Source organism: Doryrhamphus excisus, linkage group LG14 (genome assembly GCF_037039965.1).
Source record: "Doryrhamphus excisus strain RoL-2023G ecotype Guam linkage group LG14, RoL_Dexc_Guam_v1.1, whole genome shotgun sequence".
NCBI classification, from domain to species: Eukaryota; Metazoa; Chordata; class Actinopteri; order Syngnathiformes; family Syngnathidae; genus Doryrhamphus; species Doryrhamphus excisus.
The window spans coordinates 18184162-18205174 of NC_136370.1; the positions used below are offsets into that span (position 1 = coordinate 18184162).

General features: G+C 41.4%; 1 protein-coding gene across 1 annotated transcript in view; it reads right to left on the reverse strand.

Moving 5' to 3' along the window:
- LOC131140425 (latent-transforming growth factor beta-binding protein 2-like) overlaps nt 1–21013 on the reverse strand; it is a 165186-nt gene that overhangs the window by 127044 nt on the left and 17129 nt on the right. Inside the window, exon 3 of the mRNA XM_078796315.1 lies at nt 5408–5678. Within this exon, the coding sequence (XP_078652441.1) occupies nt 5408–5678 (271 nt within the window). The remainder of the gene's footprint in view (nt 1–5407; nt 5679–21013) is intronic.

A 21013-nucleotide genomic window follows, 5' to 3' on the forward strand; every position in this document is an offset into this window, starting at 1 on the left:
TGTTGTCAGGAATAAATAATCTGGTTCTCGTTCTATAATTTGGTTCTTTAAGATTCCCTTATCTTCTATTCGAAACCCACTTAGAGTCCCACAAATACAGACAAAAGATACTTATACAAGCACCCACACAAAAAAAGGACTAACGTGACAACTGACAGTTAAGGTGGAAACACCGAGTACGCATATGACAGCTTGCTTTGCAACAAAGGAAAAGCAGAATGTTCCAGACGCCTTGATGCCCCCGCAAAGGAAAGATGCCTTCATGCCACAGCGAACAAACGAAAGGTTCAAGCAAGGGCAGTGGCGAAAGCTGATTGGTCCAAGACTCCAGCATCAGGACTCCAGCCTCGAGTGTATAAAAGACCGGCACGGAAAGGAAGGGTGCTTTTTTTGCAGCTGTGCTGTAATAAGACCCGCTTACTTGTAGGCATACAGGGACTGCAGATAAGCCCGGACGTCTGTATTAGGTATTGTTGTCAGGAATAAATAATCTGGTTCTCATTCTATAATTTCGTTCTCCCTTATCCTTTATTCAAAACCCACTTAGAGTCCTCAGGGGGAGGATTTCTACAATACCTATGGATACTTTGGAGTCGCCAATTAACCTAGCATGTTTTTGGAATGTGGGAGGAAACCGGGAGTACCCGGATAAAACCCACGGACGAACTGGGAGAACATGTAAACTCCACACAGAGATTCCCAAGCAGAGAATCAAACCCCTGACTGTGTGACCTACAAGCTAACCACTGAACCACTGTGCAGCTTTTGTCAATTTCTATAAAATTCTAATGTAAAAAGACAAGGTACTTTTTTTGTATCAAAAAAGTATCGAACCGTAACGCAAACAGTGAATGTTTATTTATTATTTGATTAACCTATTATTATGTATTCAAACCATATGTTCGAATCCATTGTTCATTGTGACTTGAACTGTAAGATGCCGGTTACCAAGTACATAAGTACATCATATTTTTGAGTGGAAAGGGGACGAGGGTCTAAAAAAAAATTGGAATAAAATTACTTTTGAGAGAAAAAAAACCTCATACTGTAATACTCTGGCATGCCAGCAAGGGAATTATTTTTTTTGGAGAATAATTGGGTCTTGGTCACAAAATGAGAACAGTTTGACAAATGTTAGTTGTAATCAATGACAAGCTATGAACATTTTCCCAGAAAAACCCTTGTTTGAAAAACACATCAGCATGCTGAATCAAGAATATGGATCTTGCCATGATCAGGTGATTAATCAGACCATTTCTAAGCAAACTGCAGCTAAAATAAAGCAAGCCAAGAAACTATTAGGCCTGTCTGATTAGCAGTCTTTGGGGAGTTTACTACAAAAAATTGTTCATCACAGAATTTATTAGCTGGATGTGTTTGAGTTATTCTAAAATCAGGAGGAAAATGAGTGAATCTGTCACCAAAAAAAACCAGAACGGTCACAATCTATTAAAAAAAAAAAACTGGTTGACACTTCTGTCTGGTAAACCGTGTTATATTATTGTAGCTGAACAGTTAGCTTGTAGCTGAACAGTTAACTTGTAGCTGAACAGTTAACTTCTAGCTGAACAGTTAGATTGTAGCAGAACAGTTAACTTGTAGCTGAACAGTTAGCTTGTAGCTGAACAGTTAGCTTGTAGCTGAACAATTAGATTGTAGCTGAACAGTTAGCTTCAGGCTGAACAGTTAGCTTGTAGCTGAACATTTAGCTTCAGACTGAACAGTTAGCTTGTAGCTGAACATTTAGCTTGTAGCTGCACAGTTAGCTTGAAGCAGAACAGTTAGATTGTAGCTGAACAGTTAGATTGTAGCTGAACAGTTAGCTTGTAGCTGAACAGTTAGCTTCAGGCTGAACAGTTGGCTTGTAGCTGAACAGCTAGCTTCAGGCTGAACAGTTAGCTTGTAGCTGAACAGTTAGCTTGTAGCTGAACAGTTAGCTTCTGGCTGAACAGTTAGCTTGTAGCAGAACAGTTGGCTTGTAGCTGAACAGTTTGATTGTAGCTGAACAGTTAGCTTCAGGCTGAACAGTTGGCTTGTAGCTGAACAGCTAGCTTCAGGCTGAACAGTTAGCTTGTAGCTGAACAGTTAATTTCTAGCTGAACAGTTAGCTTGTAGCTGAACAGTTAGATTGTAGCTGAACAGTTAGTTTCTGGCTGAACAGTTAGCTTGTAGCTGAACAGTTAACTTCTAGCTGAACAGTTAGCTTGTAGTTGAACAGTTAGATTGTAGCTGAACAGTTAGCTTCTGGCTGAACAGTTAGCTTGTAGCAGAACAGTTAGCTTGTAGCTGAACAGTTAGATTGTAGCTGAACAGTTAGTTTCTGGCTGAACAGTTAGCTTGTAGCTGAACAGTTAACTTCTAGCTGAACAGTTAGCTTGTAGTTGAACAGTTAGCTTCTGGCTGAACAGTTAGCTTGTAGCAGAACAGTTAGCTTGTAGCTGAACAGTTAGCTTCTGGCTGAACAGTTAGCTTGTAGCAGAACAGTTAGCTTGTAGCTGAACAGTTTGATTGTAGCTGAACAGTTAGCTTGTAGCTGAACAGTTAGCTTCAGGCTGAACAGTTAGCTTGTAGCTGAACAGTTAGCTTCTAGCTGAACAGTTAGCTTCTAGCTGAACAGTTAGCTTGTACCTGAACAGTTAGCAGAAAAACCCTTGTTTGAAAAACACATCAGCATGCTGAATCAAGAATATGGATCTTGCCATGATCAGGTGATTAATCAGACCATTTCTAAGCAAACTGCAGCTAAAATAATGCAAGCCAAGAAACTATTAGGCCTGTCTGATTAGCAGCCTTTGGGGAGTTTACTACAAAAAAATGTTCATCATAGAATTTATTAGCTGCATGTGTTTGAGTTATTCCAAAATCAGGAGGAAAATGAGTGAATCTGTCAAAAAAAGCAAAACGGTCACAATCTATTTTGCTGGTTGACACTTGTGTCTGGTAAACCGTGTTATATTATTCCATATATTACAGCTTTACCTTAATACCTCAAATAAAGAAGCAAACTCTTATCAGTCTTGACATGTGTTTTACATAGTGTGCATCAAAGATTAACAGTTGAATCGAGTCATCTGGAATGATTTAGCACAAATCGTAAACACACATGGTTGGGGAAGGTTTGTAATTAAACAGCTGTTTGTTCAAGAAAGGTTTTTAAATGTTCTAATCTGGTTGTTTATATCTTTTTTTTGTGGGCCTCCCTGCATGGCACTAAAGATCATTTTGACAAACTTCTGTTTTTTTCCAGATGAATAAACTTGCATGAAGTCATGGCAGGGTGAATGCGTGTCATACGTCACTGTTAGTCGTTATGTCAAAATATAGTTATTATCTTGTGACTGGAAAAAATAAAACAGTTAAAGAGATGGTTTGGATTTTTTTGTGCTTTTTTTTCAGCTGTTATTTTTCATGCAAATGTATTTATGTATTACTCTTTCGAATACTTATTGTTATGATAAGCAAAATTCTTTACTTATATGCTATGAGTGGGGGGTAAGGCACCGTTGATGCACTACACTGCTGATGGGAATATCACACAACATCATGTGACCCTAAAAACTTACAAAACAGCTTATTCCGAGCTACTGACCTTTGAACTTGAAGGTATAAAGCAGTACAACAACACAGGCTATAGAAGTCACTCTTATTAAATTAACGTCTTCCTTTGCTAGTATGCTCATTTTTAACCTTGAAAGGAATTGATGACCTTCAAGGCTACTGATATCTAGCTAATAATATATTGTCAGCTAATGCTTGGTTTCAGTACATGAGCTACAAAAAAGACAAAATATGTAAAAAAAAAAGGTTCCACTTAGTTTAGAAGCAACAGATACAAAGAGCTGTTTTAGCTCTGTTTATTAGCAGTTAGGTTCTAGCAGAACAGTTATCTTGTAACTGCAGAGTTAGCTTCTAGCAGAACAGTTAGCTTCTGGCTGAACAGTTAGCTTGTAGCTGAACAGTTAGCTCGTAGCAGAACGGTTAGCTTGTAGCAGAATGGTTAGCTTCTAGCTGAACAGTTAGCTTCTGGCTGAACAGTTAGCTTGTGGCTGAACAGTTAGCTTGTGGCTGAACATTTAGCTTGTGGCGGAACAGTTAGCTTGTGGCGGAACAGTTAGCTTGTGGTGGAACAGTTAGCTTCTGTCTGAACAGTTAGCTTCTGGCTGAACAGTTAGATTGTAGCTGAACAGTTAGCTTGTAGCTGAACAGTTAACTTGTAGCTGAACAATTAGATTGTAGCTGAACAGTTAGCTTGGTGCAGAACTGTTAGCTTGGAGCTGAACGGTTAGCTTGAAGCTGAACGGTTAGCTTGTAGCTGAACAGTTAGTTTCTGGCTGAGCAGTTAGCTTGTAGCTGAACAGTTAGCTTCAGGCTGAACAGTTGGCTTGTAGCTGAACAGTTAGCTTGTAGCTGAACAGTTAGCTTGTAGTTGAAGAGTTAGCTTGTAACTGAACAATTAGCTTGTAGCTGAACAGTTAGCTTGTAGCTGTACAGTTAGTTTCTGGCTGAACAGTTAGCTTGTAGCTGAACAGTTAGCTTGTAGCTGAACAGTTAGCTTGTAGCTGAACAGTTAGTTTCTGGCTGAACAGTTCGCTTGTAGCTGAACAGTTAGCTTGTAGCTGAACAGTTAGCTTGGAGCAGAACTGTTAGCTTGGAGGTGAACGGTTAGCTTGGAGCTGAACAGTTAGTTTCTGGCTGAACAGTTCGCTTGTAGCTGAACAGTTAGCTTGTAGCTGAACAGTTAGCTTGTAGCTGAACAGTTAGCTTGTAGTTGAAGAGTTAGCTTGTAACTGAACAATTAGCTTGTAGCTGAACAGTTAGCTTGTAGCTGTACAGTTAGTTTCTGGCTGAACAGTTAGCTTGTAGCTGAACAGTTAGCTTGTAGCTGAACAGTTAGCTTGTAGCTGAACAGTTAAGATTGTAGCAGAACAGTTAACTTGTAGCAGAACTGTTAGCTTGGAGCTGAACAGTTAGCTTGGAGCTGAACGGTTAGCTTGTAGCTGAACAGTTAGCTTGGAACTGAACAGTTAGCTTCTAGCTGAACAGTTAGCTTGTAGCTGAACAGTTAGCTTGTAGCTGAACAGTTAGCTTGTAGCTGAATAGTTAGCTTGTATACGAACAGTTAGCTTGTAGCTAAACAGTTAGCTTGTACCTGAACAGTTAGCTTGTAGCTAAACAGTTAGCTTGTAGCTGAACAGTTAGCTTGTAGCTGAACAGTTAGATTGTAGCTAAACAGTTAGCTTGTAGCTGAACAGTTAGCTTGTAGCTGAACAGTTAGCTACTGTTAGTCAGAGTGAAGATGGTGCTGGTTAACAGAAGACTTAGTAAATGCGCCCCCCCCCCACCCCCCCGTTGGGCATATCAAAGGGGGTTTTTCTATCTTTAAAAAGAACACAGCTGAATCACTTACACAGTGTGGACCGGCTGCTTGGTGGTTGCAGGTCGCGGGGTTTGAACCTTGGCGCTATCAACGGCTTGCCTTTCCGCAGGCCGTCTCCGCGGTTGGTCTCTCTGGAACGGGTTGCTGCCCGGCTGGACGCGCCTCAAGGTCCCTCTGTCTTGGATGTACACCTGCTCGGGAGCCACCTCCTCACAGCGGGGGCCCTGGAAACCCGAGCGGCACACGCAGGTATGCGGGCGGCTGCAGGAACCGCGGTTCTGGCAGGGCGGCTGGCAGTCAGCTGAAGAGAGAACACAGATGGCGAGTCATTTTAGAACATTTTGCAAATTGGATGGAGCGCCAGTCGTAGAAATGTCCCCCCAGATCAACCCCAGAATGGGGTTGATTTGAAATGTATTCAATCAGGTTAACTTCTGGATATTTTTTGTACCTTTTATGTCGAAGAAAGCCTGGGGGGGGGGGGGGCTGTCATGTTCAATTTCTTACAAATACATGCGATCGCCTACTTATCCAGCTTCTGGCTAAGGTAAAGCTTACATAATCAAGGTTCATGGTTCTGTTGAGGGAGCTATTTTCAAATTTCACATGGGGGGGAAGTTGGGGGGGTTGTCCTGTTTGGCCCGGCCACCGAAAGCCGGTTGTGAGTTTTGGCCCCGAGTGCGATTGAGTTTGACACCCATGCTCTCGGCTTTAGCTTTGAATGACCATTTTTATTATGTGTGTGATCATATTTTGATGACATCATGCTTGCGTTGTTGATATTGCTATTTCTTCATTATTGTTTATTTTGGTCATAGGCTATAGAAGTCACTCTTATTAAATTAACGTCTTCCTTTGCTAGTATGCTCATTTTTAACCTTGAAAAGAATTGATGACCTTCAAGGCTACTGATATCTAGCTAACAATATATTGTTAGCTAATGCTTGGTTTCAGTACATGTGCTACAAAAAAGACAAAATATGTTTAAAAAAAAAGAAAAAAGTTTCCAATTAGTTTAGAAGCAACAGATACAAAGAGCTGTTTTATCTCTGTTTATTAGCAGTTAGGTTCTAGAAGAACAGTTAGCTTCTAGCTGAACAGTTAGCTTCTAGTTGAACAGTTATCTTGTAACTGCACAGTTAGTATGTAGCTGAACAGGTAGCTTGTAACAGAATAGTTAGCATCTAGCTAAACAGTTAGCTTGTAGCTCAACAGTTCTGGCTGAACAGTTAGCTCGTAGCAGAATGGTTAGCTTGTAGCAGAACAGTTAGCTTGTAGCTGAACAGTTAGCTTCTAGCTAAACAGTTAGCTTGTAGCTGAACAGTTAGCTTCTGGCTGAACAGTTAGATTGTAGCTGAACAGTTAGCTTGTAGCTGAACAGTTAGCTTGGGACTAAACAGTTAGCTTGTAGCTGAACAGTTAACTTGTAGCTGAACAGTTAGCTTCAAGCTAAACAGTTAGGTTCTAGCTGAAGTTAGCTTCTAGCTGAACAGTTAGCTTGTAGCAGAATGGTTAGCTTGTAGCTGAACAGTTTAGCTTCTAGCTAAACAGTTAGCTTGTAGCTGAACAGCTAGCTTGTGGCGGAGCAGCTAGCTTGTGGCGGAACAGTTAGCTTGTGGCGGAACAGTTAGCTTCTGGCTGAACAGTTAGCTTCTGGCTGAACAGTTAGCTTGTAGCTGAACAGTTAGCTTGTAGCTGAACAGTTAGCTTGGGACTAAACAGTTAGCTTGTAGCTGAACAGTTAACTTGTAGCTGAACAGTTAGCTTCAAGCTAAACAGTTAGGTTCTAGCTGAAGTTAGCTTCTAGCTGAACAGTTAGCTTGCAGCTGAACAGTTAGCTTGCGGCTGAACAGTTAGCTTGCGGCTGAACAGTTAGCTTGCGGCGGAACAGTTAGCTTCTGGCGGAACAGTTAGCTTCTGGCTGAACAGTTAGCTTCTGGCTGAACAGTTAGATTGTAGCTGAACAGTTAGCTTAAAGCTGAACAGTTAGCTTGGAACTAAACAGTTAGCTTGTAGCTGAACAGTTAACTTGTAGCTGAACAGTTAGCTTCAAGCTAAACAGTTAGGTTCTAGCTGAACAGTTAGCTTCTAGCTGAACAGTTAGCTTGTAGCTGAACAGTTAGCTTGTAGGTGAACAGTTAGCTTGGAACTAAACAGTTAGCTTGTAGCAAAACAGTCAGATTGTAGAAGAACAGTTAGATTGTATCATGTCTCTCGGCTTTAGCTTTGAATTACCATTTTTATTAACCACGGATGTGCATTATCATATTTTGATGACATCATGCTTACGTTGTTGATATATATTTCTTCATTATTGTTTATTTTGGTCAGTTACATCTGTGCATTCTTTTAAATACATAAGCGTCCATTAAAAATACATGTCATAAAATTGCATATAGGAACAAAATAGACTGGTGCTGAGGTCACGTGGTGGTCATGGAAAAATAATCTGTGTCAGCACGCCGCCAGCATACCTCCACATCCTCCCATCGCACTTCAAGCACCGAAATCCCGCCGGCATGCGATTTAAGTAAACAGACCCTGGATCTTGTGACACATATGTATGTACAGAGGGGGTTAGGACATTGTCCTTTTAACAGTAAATCAGGCCACCGGTCTGTGGCAGCAAAAGAAAACAGCGGCATTCTGTCAACACTCGGAATGCTGTTGACTCAGATGCTGTGGATGCTGACAGATTGCAGGCGGGAACGCTAGCACGGCATCTGGAAGCTAGGAGGGCATCAAATATCACACCCTGGTGAAGCCGGTTTGACTCATTGAATGACTCTTGAGTAAATTCAGTTAGCTAAACAGTTAGCGTGGAGCTGAACAGGTAGCTTCTGGCTGAACAGTTAGCTTATGGCTGAACAGTTAGCTTGTAGCTGGACAGTTAGCTTGTAGCTGAACAGTTAGCTTGTAGCTGAACAGTTAGCTTCTGGTTGAACAGTTGGCTTGTAGCTGAACAGTTAGCTTCTGGCTGAACAGTTAGCTTCTGGCTGAACAGTTAGCTTGTAGCTGGACAGTTAGCTTCTGGCTGAACAGTTGGCTTGTAGCTGAACCGTTAGCTTGTAGCTGGACAGTTAGCTTGTAGCTGGACAGTTAGCTTCTGGCTGAACAGTTAGCTTGGAGCTGAACGGTTAGCTTGTAGCTGGACAGTTAGCTTGTAGCTGAACAGTTAGTTTGTAGCTGGACAGTTAGCTTGTAGCTGAATAGTTAGGCTTGTAGCTGAACAGTTAGCTTGTAGCTGAATAGTTAGCTTGCAGCTGAACCGTTAGCTTGTAGCTGAACAGTTAGCTTGTATCTTAACAGTTAGCTTGTAGCTGAATAGTTAGCTTGTAGCTGAATAGTTAGCTTGTAGCTGAACAGTTAGCTTGTAGCTGGACAGTTAGCTTCTGGCTGAACAGTTAGCTTGGAGCTGAACGGTTAGCTTGTAGCTGGACAGTTAGCTTGTAGCTGAACAGTTAGTTTGTAGCTGGACAGTTAGCTTGTAGCTGAATAGTTAGGCTTGTAGCTGAACAGTTAGCTTGTAGCTGAATAGTTAGGCTTGTAGCTGAACAGTTAGCTTGCAGCTGAACAGTTAGCTTGTAGCTGAACAGTTAGCTTGTATCTTAACAGTTAGCTTGTAGCTGAATAGTTAGCTTGTAGCTGAACAGTTAGCTTCTGGCTGAACAGTTAGCTTGTAGATAAACAGATAGCTTTTAGCTGGACAGTTAGCTTGTAGCTGAACAGTTAGCGTGTAGCTGAACAGTTAGCTTCTGGCTGAACAGTTAGCTTGTAGCTGAACAGTTAGCTTGTAGCTGAACAGTTAGCTTGTAGCTGAACAGTTAGCTTCTGGCTGAACAGTTAGCTTTTAGCTGAATAGTTAGGCTTGTAGCTGAACAGTTAGCTTGCAGCTGAACAGTTAGCTTGTAGCTGAACAGTTAGCTTCTGGCTGAACAGTTAGCTTGTAGATGAACAGTTAGCTTCTGGCTGAACAGTTAGCTTGTAGCTGAACCGTTAGCTTGTAGCTGGACAGTTAGCTTGTAGCTGGAAAGTTAGCTTGTAGCTGAACAGTTAGCTTCTGGCTGAATAGGTATGAATGTGAGTGTGAATGGTTGTTTGTCTATATGTGCCCTGTGATTGGCTGGCCACCAGTCCAGGGTGTAACCCCGCCTCTCGCCCAAAGTCATCTGGGATAGGCTCCAGCAATGAACGAATGAATTGCTAACGTCTTTTTCCCACTTAGTCAGGAAGAACCATGTGCCTGTCTGTGTGGCCGTGATGTTGTGTGAAAGGCTATTTTTCCAGGAACAATATTGTCAGCAATGACAATAGTATGGGGGGGGGGGGTCAGTTACATGTGCCCCACATGAAGCCTCTTGCATGGCTTTGGCATTACCGCCTGTCTGCATCTTCCGTGGGCCCTGCCTCTGGCCTGTTGAGCACATTGTCACGGTAATTGCTGTCGTGCAGATTTGTCTTGAACATCATTAAAACTAATTGCCTCGCATTCCACCCATTTCACAAATATGCACGGCGATCATTACTTTCCGAGAGTAATAAAACCAGAATCGCTTGGAAATAAAAGAGTAGAAATGGCCGACATTCCTAACTTAATTATAACTGGGAAACAGCGGTCAGGTTTCGGGAGGTTGTGTCCAAATCCGGTCACCTGAAAAGACTCTATTAAGATCTTTGTTGGCGGTTTGGGAGAGTCCAAACAAACATGCCGATGCAGCCGACTCAGCAATAAAACGCATCTTTTCCTACAGGCTTAAATGCAACATTTTCAGGTGAAAACTGTAATTTCCTTCCAGTCCTCGGCAATCCGCATCCTCACAAACTTAAGCTATTGAACCCGTCTCATTTAAAAGTATTTGGTACCTAAAGCTTCAGTGAATGCATCACTTCTACTAATAGTCACCGGGGACCTTGAGAATTATTTTCCAATAAAATCAAAAACAAAACAAAGTATTTAGCAGTGTCGAGGCTCTGGCTTGAATTTGATTATAAATGTTTGGGCATTTAACTTGGGGGCATTTTGAAGCGGTGTTAACTAATAATAATAATAATAATAATATACTGTAAAGTTGGAAAGAATGACTACATAATGCCTGAAGGTACAATCTAAACGTATTATACATATATCTCCTAGAATTACTGTAACTAGAATGAAATCTCCAAAATCATACGTCCTCGGGTGATTCAAGTGGAATCCGACGCAAAAAGTCACCCAAGTTTACCTCACGAGAGGTCAGTATAATAATGCAAACATAATTACAAAGAGGTATATTAAAAATAAATTCAAGGTTATGATATACTCAAACGCAAACACATTCAGGGTACATTTCCATGTGATTTTTTTGTGCCGGCATCACCTGCTTGTTCTCACTAAAAAGTGTATGTTTCACATTATTATATAATATAATATATATATATTAGTGTTTAGAAGTGTTATAGCAGAAATGGTCTGAGCGGTATGTGTTTAAAGCAGGGGTCGGCAACCTTTCTTATCAAAAGAGCCATTTTACCCCCACGCTCCCTAAAGGAAAATGGTAATGGTTTAATTTCATTTGAACATGCATCAGATTACAATTGAATGCATCACATAAACTTTTACAATCAGTAACTGTTAAATTTGTTCACTTCCTGCTTTCCTAAAATAATTTAAGTTTTTTTCTATTTTATTTTTTTAATTTAATTAATATTTTTAAAATAAAAAAAAACATTTTTAATGGTTTTATTTCATTTGAACATGCATCAGATTACAATTGAATGCATCACATAATCAGTTCACAGTTCCACATGTCCAAAAGGAGTAGGAAGAAGCAAAGCTTATTAAATCCTACCCCTCCATCTGGTACTTTTACAATCAGTAACTGTTACATTTGTTCACTTCCTGCTTTCCTAAAATAATTTAAGGTTTTTTTCTATTTTATTTTTTTTAATTTAATTAATATTTTTAAAATTAAAAAAACATTTTTAATGGTTTTATTTCATTTGAACATGCATCAGATTACAATTGAATGCATCACATAATCAGTTCACAGTTCCACATTTCCAAAAGCAGTAGGAAGAAGCAAAGCTTATTAAATCCTACCCCTACAAACAAAAAACAAAAGAAAAAAATATTTAATTAAATTGAAAAAATAAAATAAAAAAATAAATTATATTAGGAAAGCAGGAAGTGAACAAATGTAACAGTTACTGATTTTAAAAGTACCAGATGGAGGGGTAGGATTTAATGAGCTTTGCTTCTTCCTACTCCTTTTGGACATGTGGAACTGTGAACTGATTATGTGATGCATTCAATTGTAATCTGATGCATGTTCAAATGAAATTAAACCATTAACATTTTTTTTTAATTAAAAAAATTAAAAACAAAAAAATGTGTTTTAATTAAATAATAATAATGTGTTCAAATGAAATAAAACCATTTTTAAAAAAATGTAAAAAAAAATGTAAAAAATTAAAAACAAAAACATATTTTTTAATTAAAAAAATAAAATAAACTTAAATTATATTAGAAAGGCAGGAAGTGAACAAATGTAACAGTTACGGATTTTAAAAGTACCAGAAGGAGGGGTAGGATTTAATAAGCTTTGCTTCTTCCTACTCCTTTTGGACATGTGGAACTGGGAACTGATTATGTGATGCATTCAATTGTAATCTGATGCATGTTCAAATGAAATAAAACCATTACCATTACCACGGAGATGAAACAAAAGCTAGTGTGGTGAACCCCCCCCCCCTTGCTGTGTAAAACATTGATGGTGTAGTAATTAACGTAGCTGTATGGAAATCAATGCAACTGCCATGAGATTATTTCTTTGTTTGTGATGTGAAATGACCAGTCAGATAAACAGGAAGTGACTGCATGAACCGGCAGGCGCCTCTATTCGGGACTAACTAAGTCAGATGTTAAAAATAATCCAAAGATTGTTCTATTGAGCGTTTCATATAATGATTTTCCTAATCATTTCAAGTGAGTGTTAATCTTTTTTTTCCAACATGTGATTTCCACATGGCTGCCAGCTTACAGGTCTGCAGAAAACTGACGTTGGTGTCCGCAAACGAGACTTCAACATATACTTTAAAGCTCCTCTATTGTTCTAATGTGAAACAGACGGTAAGCTGACAGACGATCATGTATTTTCACCCTGCGGTCAATCTTACACGGGTAATATTTCAGCACACGATGGTGCCGCTGTCATATTTGGGAATCAGGTGTTGAGCCCCATTATAGAAGCTTTGAATTGTGCACACCAACAAGGGGACTTTGTTAACCTATAGTCCAGTGATTTTCAACCACTGTGCCGCGGCACACTAGTGTACCTTGAGAAACCGTCAGGTGTGCCGTGAGGAATTATCCAAATTCACTTTTTATAATTAACATTTATTAATCATCATTTGTAAATATAATGTCAATAAGCCATTATGTCAATAGTATACATGGACCCAAATATTCCAATTCACTTTGAAACGGAAAGAATTGAACAGGGATGGAATATTCCTTTAACCAATCCGATTGAGGTATCTCCAGTACCCGATGGAGGGGTAGGATTTAATAAGCTTGGCTTCTTCCTACTCCTTTTGGACATGTGGAACTGGGAACTGATCATGTGATGCATTCAATTGTAATCTGATGCATGTTCAAATGAAATTAAACCATTTAAAAAAAATCTAAAAAAAAAAAATTTAAAAAGAAAAACATATTTTTTATTAAAAAAATGAAATAAACTTAAATTATATTAGGAAAGCAGGAAGTGAACAAATGTAACAGTTACTGATTGTAAAGGTACGAGATGGAGGGGTAGGATTTAATAAGCTTTGCTTCTTCCTACTCCTTTTGGACATGTGGAACTGTGAACTGATTATGTGATGCATTCAATTGTAATCTGATGTTCAAATGAAATTAAACCATTAAAAAAATCTAAAAAAAAATTAAAAACAAAAACATATTTTTTATTAAAAAAATAAAATTAAATTAAATTATATTAGAAAGGCAGGAAGTGAAAAATATAACAGTTACTGATTGTAAAAGTACGAGATGGAGGGGTAGGATTTAATAAGCTTTGCTTCTTCCTACTCCTTTTGGACATGTGGAACTGGGAACTGATTATGGGATGCACTCAATTGTAATCTGATGCATGTTCAAATGAAATAAAAACATTAAAAAAAAGTTTTTAAAAAAATGTAAAAAATTAAAAACAAATAAATATGTTTTAATTTAATTTAAAAAATAAAATAAAAAAAACTTAAATTATATTAGAAAGCAGGAAGTGAACAAATGTAACAGTTAATGATTGTAAAAGTACCAGATGGAGGGGTAGGATTTAATAAGCTTTAATAAGTGAAAGAATAACTTGGGGAAGCCGGTATCACGTGATGTTGATGTTTACGTTTTACTGGGCATGCCCTATTGACTATTCTGGTTGATTTTCACGGACGCATGTAGACAAGAGATTGGAATATTCCTTTCTATGGATACCATTGTTTTTCCCGAAAGGTGATTGGGAAAGAGAAAAAGTGGTGATGTAAAAACGTGGCTACTGTGGAGTGTCTGTGGTGTAAAGACTAGCATAGCAATGTAATATTGGTCCGTGTGGCAACACCTGCCTTGTTCCTCCCATAGACTTATTGATGCACGTGTGAGGTCGTGGTGACATTTTGGAACATTTTTGGTTAGTGGTGTGCCGCGAGATTTTTTCCAATGTAAAAAAAAAACGTGGCTCAAAAACGGTTGAAAAACGTTTAAGGTGCGCCTTAAACTCTCACTTCTAACGAGCCACATGTTGGGCCAATCAGAGGAGGATATCTGGACTTGGGTCGCATGTGCCAGCAACTTGTAAAGCCCGACTCAAACAAAAATCCACAAAGTCTATTCTCCTGAGAGATCGTATACCCCAACGGCTTCCATATGGGCTTCAAACAGGAGGGTGTTGTGATAAAGGGCTTCCCCCGAAAACGCTACAGCCTGGAAGGAGGACCGCTTATACGACTCTTGGAATGTCAATTATAGGCTTCTTTGACATTCCAAGGGACTAACGCTGTATTTCATTGATTGACAATGCAGGAAAAGAACACTATTATCACTTCAATTTATCCATTTGTCTCCGATTATCCGGGTCCGGGTCGTGAGGGAAGCAGTCTCAGTAGGGAAGCCCAGACTTCCCGGTCCCAGGCCACCTCCTACAGCTCCACCGGGAGGACACCGAAGTGTTCCCAAGCCAGCTGTGAGACATAATCCCTCCAGTGTGTTCTAGGTCCGCCCTGGGGTCTTTTCCCAACTGGGAATGCCCGGAACACCTCACTAGGGAGGCGTCCGGGGGGCATCCGGACTAGATGCCCAAGCCAACTCAACTGATTCCCAAAGCTCATGACCATAGGTGAGGGTGGGAACATAGATCGAACGGTTCTCAGTCGGAAAACGGGTGAAGTGCTCCCTCTGGGTTGGGAATGAGGTCCTGCCCCAGGTGGAGGAGTTTAAGTATCTCGGGGGTCTTGTTCACGAGTGACGGAAGGTGGAACCGTGAGGTCGACAAACGGATCGGCGCAGCAGTAATGCGGTCGCCGTACCGGAACGTCGTGGTGAAAAGACTTAATGGGATGGAAGCATCCGTCTTGAATGTTTTGAATTTTTTTGTTACGTGGATAAATTTGTATTTTTTTTCCCTGAAAACAGGCTGTTTGGTTGCACGGTGGTCAAGTGGTTAGCGCACAGACCTCACAGCTAGGAGACTCGGGTTCAATCCCACCATGTGTGGAGTTTGCATGTTCTCCCCCTGTTTTCTCCAGGTACTTTTCCTCCCACATTCCAAAAACATGCTAGGTTAATTAGCGACTCCATACTAGGTATGAATGTGAGTGTGAATGGTTGTTTGTCTATATGTGCCCTGTGATTGGCTGGACTCCACCTCTCGCCCGAAAACAGCTGGGATAGGCTCCAGCACCCCTACTGTCTCTGTATATGTATATACAATGTATATGCAATGTAATAAATGATTGATGCACATAAAAAATAAAAATAAAAATAAAAATAAAAATAAAAATAAAAATAAAAATAAAAATAAAAATAAAAATAAAAATAAAAATAAAAATAAAAATAAAAATAAAAATAAATTTAATTATATTAGGAAAGCAGGAAGTGAACAAATGCAGAACAAAAACAGTTACTGATATGGATTTGGTAAGAATGTGAGTTGGCTGGCAACCAGTCCAGGGTGTACCCCCGCGATCCTCGTGAGGATAAACGGTAGAAAATAAATGAATGAATGAATGCTATGATGTCACACTGTTTAGCTAGCTAACTAGCTACCCCATCGCGGAAAAACAAGCCTGTTTTGAATTTAATTGTTCCGTATTGAATAGCATTAAATTGCTAAATTAAAAAAACTTTTCATCCCATTCTGCGTTGATAGTTATTCTGCATTCACGGTAACTGAAACAAAAAAAAACCTCTTAAAAAAGGTCATTCCGGATTAGTTGTGTTTTACAAGAACAGGAGTAGGTTTTTAAAATACTTCTATGTGTGTCATTTTACAAAGCAGAAGTTGAAATTAGGGCTAAGCAGACAACCACAAACCAGACTTGGCTTTGGATGTTTTGTGTTTAGGTGTTGGCTTGGGTGGGGGGGGTGAGGGGTTAAACCGCCCCTCGGTGGCCGCCCTATGTAGAGTTATGAGCCATTAACAGATCCTGTAATCAATACACACCCGGGCGTCCCCAAAAGCAGTCATTAAGATTGAAGCCGGACAGCCTTTTGTCAGTTTGTCTTCCCAAAACCAGGAGTGCAGCTTTCACCAGTCCAGCTGGTCGTCTGTTTGGAGCCTCCAATTGCACCACATGTTTCTCTAATTGCTACCATAGTTGAAAGTCTATTGCTGAGTGTCTCCACTTGCTACGGACGTCCTCCTGTTTTGGGTTATTTACACATCTTCGGTCATCGGCCGATCATCACTACTGACTTTTTTTTTTTGTCGATTAATTGTAAATAATTGTGTGGTTTTGATTCCAGATAAAACATATTTGGAGGCAAATGTCTTGCACTACTCAGCTGCAACCAGCAGAGGCGCTTTTGAGCCAATTTCAATGGTTTGCTGTCTAAGGAAGTCAACATAGCGTTCCGGCGAATGCTGGAAAAAAAAAACAAGTAATAAATACATCCATAAAGGAATCCTCCAAATCCCTTTGCTACCTTGATGCTGACATTCTCCTCTGATTTAGGATCAACATTTGCAATAAAAGTGACTGTTGTAATGCAAGCTTGTGCTTCCTTAGCCAACTCAGCACACAGCTATGGGTCAGACGAGTGTCACGAGGTGCTGGAGCCTATCCCAGCTGTCTTCTTGGGGCGAGAGGCGGGGTACACCCTGGACTGGTGGCCAGCCAATCACAGGGCACATATAGACAAACAACCATTCACACTCACATTCATACCTATGGACAATTTGGAGTCGCTAATTAACCTAGCATGTTTTTGGAATGTGGGAGGAAACCGGAGTACCCGGACAGGGAGAACATGCAAACTCCACACAGAGATGGCCGAGGGTGGAGTTGAACTCGGGTCTCCTAGCTGTGAGGCCTGCATGCTAACCACTCGAACACCGTGCAGCTGTAGCATGATTTCGACAAAATGACACAACTGATCATTCATTTTTTAGCTCATGAAAACCAACCAGGGCGGCATGGTGGTCTAGTGGTTAGAGCGCAGACCTCACAGCTAGGAGACCAGGGTTCAATTCCACCCTCGGCCATCTCTGTGTGGAGTTTGCATGTTCTCCCCGTGCATGTGTGGGTTTTTTTCCGGGTACTCCGGTTTCCTCCCACATTCCAAAAACATGCTAGGTTAATTAGCGACTCCAAATTGTCCATAGGTATGAATGTGAGTGTGAATGGTTGTTTGTCTATATGTGCCCTGTGATTGGCTGGCCACCAGTCCAGGGTGTACCCCACCTCTCGCCCCAAGACAGTCGGTGACAACCCTCGTGAGGATGAGCGGTAGAAAATGAATGAACATTATTCCAACAGTAAAATATGGTGGTGGTAGTGTGATGGTCTGGGATTGTTTTGCTGCATCAGGACCTGGAAGACTCACTGTGATAAATGGAACCATGAATTATTGTTAATATGCAAATATGGGCTGCATGGCGGACGAGTGGTTAGCGCGCAGACCTCACAGCTAGGAGACCAGGGTTCAATTCCACCCTCGGCCATCTCTGTGTGGAGTTTGCATGTTCTCCCCGTGCATGTGTGGGTTTTTTTCCGGGTACTCCGGTTTCCTCCCACATTCCAAAAACATGCTAGGTTAATTAGCGACTCCAAATTGTCCATAGGTATGAATGTGAGTGTGAATGGTTGTTTGTCTATATGTGCCCTGTGATTGGCTGGCCACCAGTCCAGGTTGTACCCCGCCTCGCGCCCGAAGACAGCTGGGATAGGAATTAATGAAAACCAACCGCACGGTATAGGAATGGTTTGCATGTTGGCCACACAGTCAGGAGATCAGGAAGAATTGGGTTTGAATCTCATGTATTGCATGTCCTCCCACATTCCAAAAACATGCACGTTATGCTAATTGGCGACTCAGTTCCACATTGCCTGGAGACACACAGTAAGACGTGAAAACCTATTGAACCGAGTCTGCTAATGCTTCATGTTGTCTCATGACCATGACCAAGCTCTACACACATGTTACATAATACATTATCCCCAAGTAAACACACGTATGACACACAACATAAACACAAACATTGTTCCTCTAGAGTTGTACGTAGTCACTTCCTCCCTTAAAACGACATGTGTGTAAACAGGGTTCATATTTTTGGAGATGAAGGATGACTTGCCTCTGTTAGTGAGCCAACATATTTCAATGTAGTTAGAAAGCATTGGCAGATGGATTGTATGTCCTTCAAACTTGACCAGCTGTTTCACACATGTTCAAGACAATAGTGAGCATCAACTATTTAAAATGGTATATGTAATGGTAATGGTAATGGTAATGGTAATGGTCAGGGAAATGGTAATGGTTTAATTTCATTTGAACATGCATCAGATTACAATTGAATGCATCACATAATCAGTTCACAGTTCCACATGTCCAAAAGGAGTAGGAAGAAGCAAAGCTTATTAAATCCTACCCCTCCATCTGGTACTTTTACAATCAGTAACTGTTACATTTGTTCACTTCCTGCTTTCCTAATATTTTTTTGTAACGTACCGAAGTACGAGGTGATATGACCGGGGGTCAAGTATTCGACAGCCGCACCACAAACCACAATAAGCTTACTAATAACCTTTTTAGTGGTTAGCACGCAGACCTCACAGCTAGGAGACCAGGGTTCAATTCCACCCTCGGCCATCTCTGTGTGGAGTTTGCATGTTCTCCCCGTGCATGCGTGGGTTTTCTCCGGGTACTCCGGTTTCCTCCCACATTCCAAAAACATGCTAGGTTTCGTTCGTTCGTTCGTTCGTTCGTTCCTTCGTTCGTTCGTTCCTTCGTTCCTTCCTTCCTTCCTTCCTTCCTTCCTTCCTTCCTTCCTTCCTTCCTTCCTTCCTTCCTTCCTTCCTTCCTTCCTTCCTTCCTTCCTTCCTTCCTTCCTTCCTTCCTTCCTTCCTTCCTTCCTTCCTTCCTTCCTTCCTTCCTTCCTTCCTTCCTTCCTTCCTTCCTTCCCTCCCTCCCTCCCTCCTTCCCTCCTTCCTTCCTTCCTTCCTTCCTTCCTTCCTTCCCTCCTTCCTTCCTTCCCTCCTTCCTTCCCTCCCTCCTTCCTTCCCTCCTTCCTTCCTTCCCTCCTTCCTTCCTTCCCTCCTTCCTTCCTTCCTTCCCTCCCTCCCTCCCTCCCTCCCTCCCTCCTTCCTTCCTTCCCTCCTTCCCTCCTTCCCCTTCCTTCCTTCCTTCACTCCCTCCCTCCCTCCTTCCTTCCTTCCCTCCTTCCCCTTCCTTCCCTCCTTCCTTCCTTCCCTCCCTCCCTCCCTCCCTCCCTCCTTCCTTCCTTCCCTCCTTCCTTCCCTCCCTCCTTCCTTCCCTCCTTCCTTCCTTCCCTCCTTCCTTCCTTCCCTCCTTCCTTCCTTCCCTCCCTCCCTCCCTCCCTCCCTCCCTCCCTCCTTCCTTCCTTCCCTCCTTCCCCTTCCTTCCTTCCTTCACTCCCTCCCTCGCTCCTTCCTTCCTTCCTTCTTTCCATCCATCCATCCTTCCTTCCTTCCTTCCTTCCTTCCTTCCTTCCTTGCTTCCTTCCTTGCTTCCTTCCTTCCTTCCTTCTCCTTCCTTCCTTCCTTCCTTCCCTCCTTCCCCTTCCTTCCTTCCTTCCTTCCCCTTCCTTCCTTCATTCATAATATATTTATGTTTTTTGAGTCGCTAATTAACCTAGCATGTTTTTGGAATGTGGGAGGAAACCGGAGTACCCGGATTGGGAGAACATGCAAACTCCACACAGAGATGGCCGTGGGTGGAATCGAACTCCTACTCCAGGGTCCCCTAACTATGAGGCCTCCGTGCTCACCACTCGTCCGCCCTGCAGTCCCATTAAGCAAACATGAAACCTAAAAAAACAGTCATATTGCTTCTAGTGTGCTTGTGACATGGGCCAGCACTACTGATTCTGAAGGCCCTGGGCAGATTAAATGAACATTCATAAATCCAAAACTGTAAGAGAAAGTGTAAAATCCGAAACAGATGAGTCATGCCTTCAGTCTTATCCAAACTATTCTTCCTCTAAATGTTCTGAACTCCTGTTTCCATGACAGTACATTATCCAGCAAAGTAACCTTAGTAGAAGTTGATGTAGACCAAATTAATTTCACATAATGGTGACTTCTGCCCCCACCAGCCCACACTAGCTCAGTTCTAGCAAGATAGATCTGGATGCTACTCTGCGACATGGCCTCATAAGAAGCTTACCCCCCCCCCCACCTTAACCCCCATTTATCTGCATTAAGTCACAGTGAATAATGCACCGACCGGTTAACACAATAGCCTTAGTTGCTACTTATGTTTGTTTTGAAAGAAAAAAATGTCGCAAACCAAAACTAATTCCAATTTGACCTACAGGATCTAATTGAGGATTAGCCCATACACCCCAAAACATGTCAACAATTCATCTCTCATCTTAATGCCGCCGCTAAGTAGCTTACATTTTTGCACACACAGATTTCCACGGTCATTCCGCCACTGAAATGGCGTTTAAAGGTGCGCAGTATTCCCACACCAAATACTGCTTTATAACGTTCTTGAAACATTGAAATTAAGGCTCATTTTAGCAAACACGGATATAGTGACTATATGTGTCAATCACATAATCTTTGGAGCGATTTGGCACCAACTGGCGCCGGCCCAGATGACTCCTAGCATCATTAGTGCAACTTGGCTCGCGCCATTACATTCCAGTGGATTCCAATAAATTTTCTTGCCGGCAAACTCAATTTTTGCCATCTTTTGCGGGCCACCACGAGCCAGTTGGGAGGCCGTTTGAGCCACTGCACGCCACTAGGCGCCACAGCAAATTGCATTGGCATGAACTGGCATGAACTGGCATGAACTGGCAAGAACTGGCGCCGGCCCAGTGGACTCTTAGCATCATTAGTGCAACTTGGCTCGCGCCATTACATTCCAGTGGATTCCAATAGGTGGACATTTTGTGACATTTGGTTCCACTTGGTGGA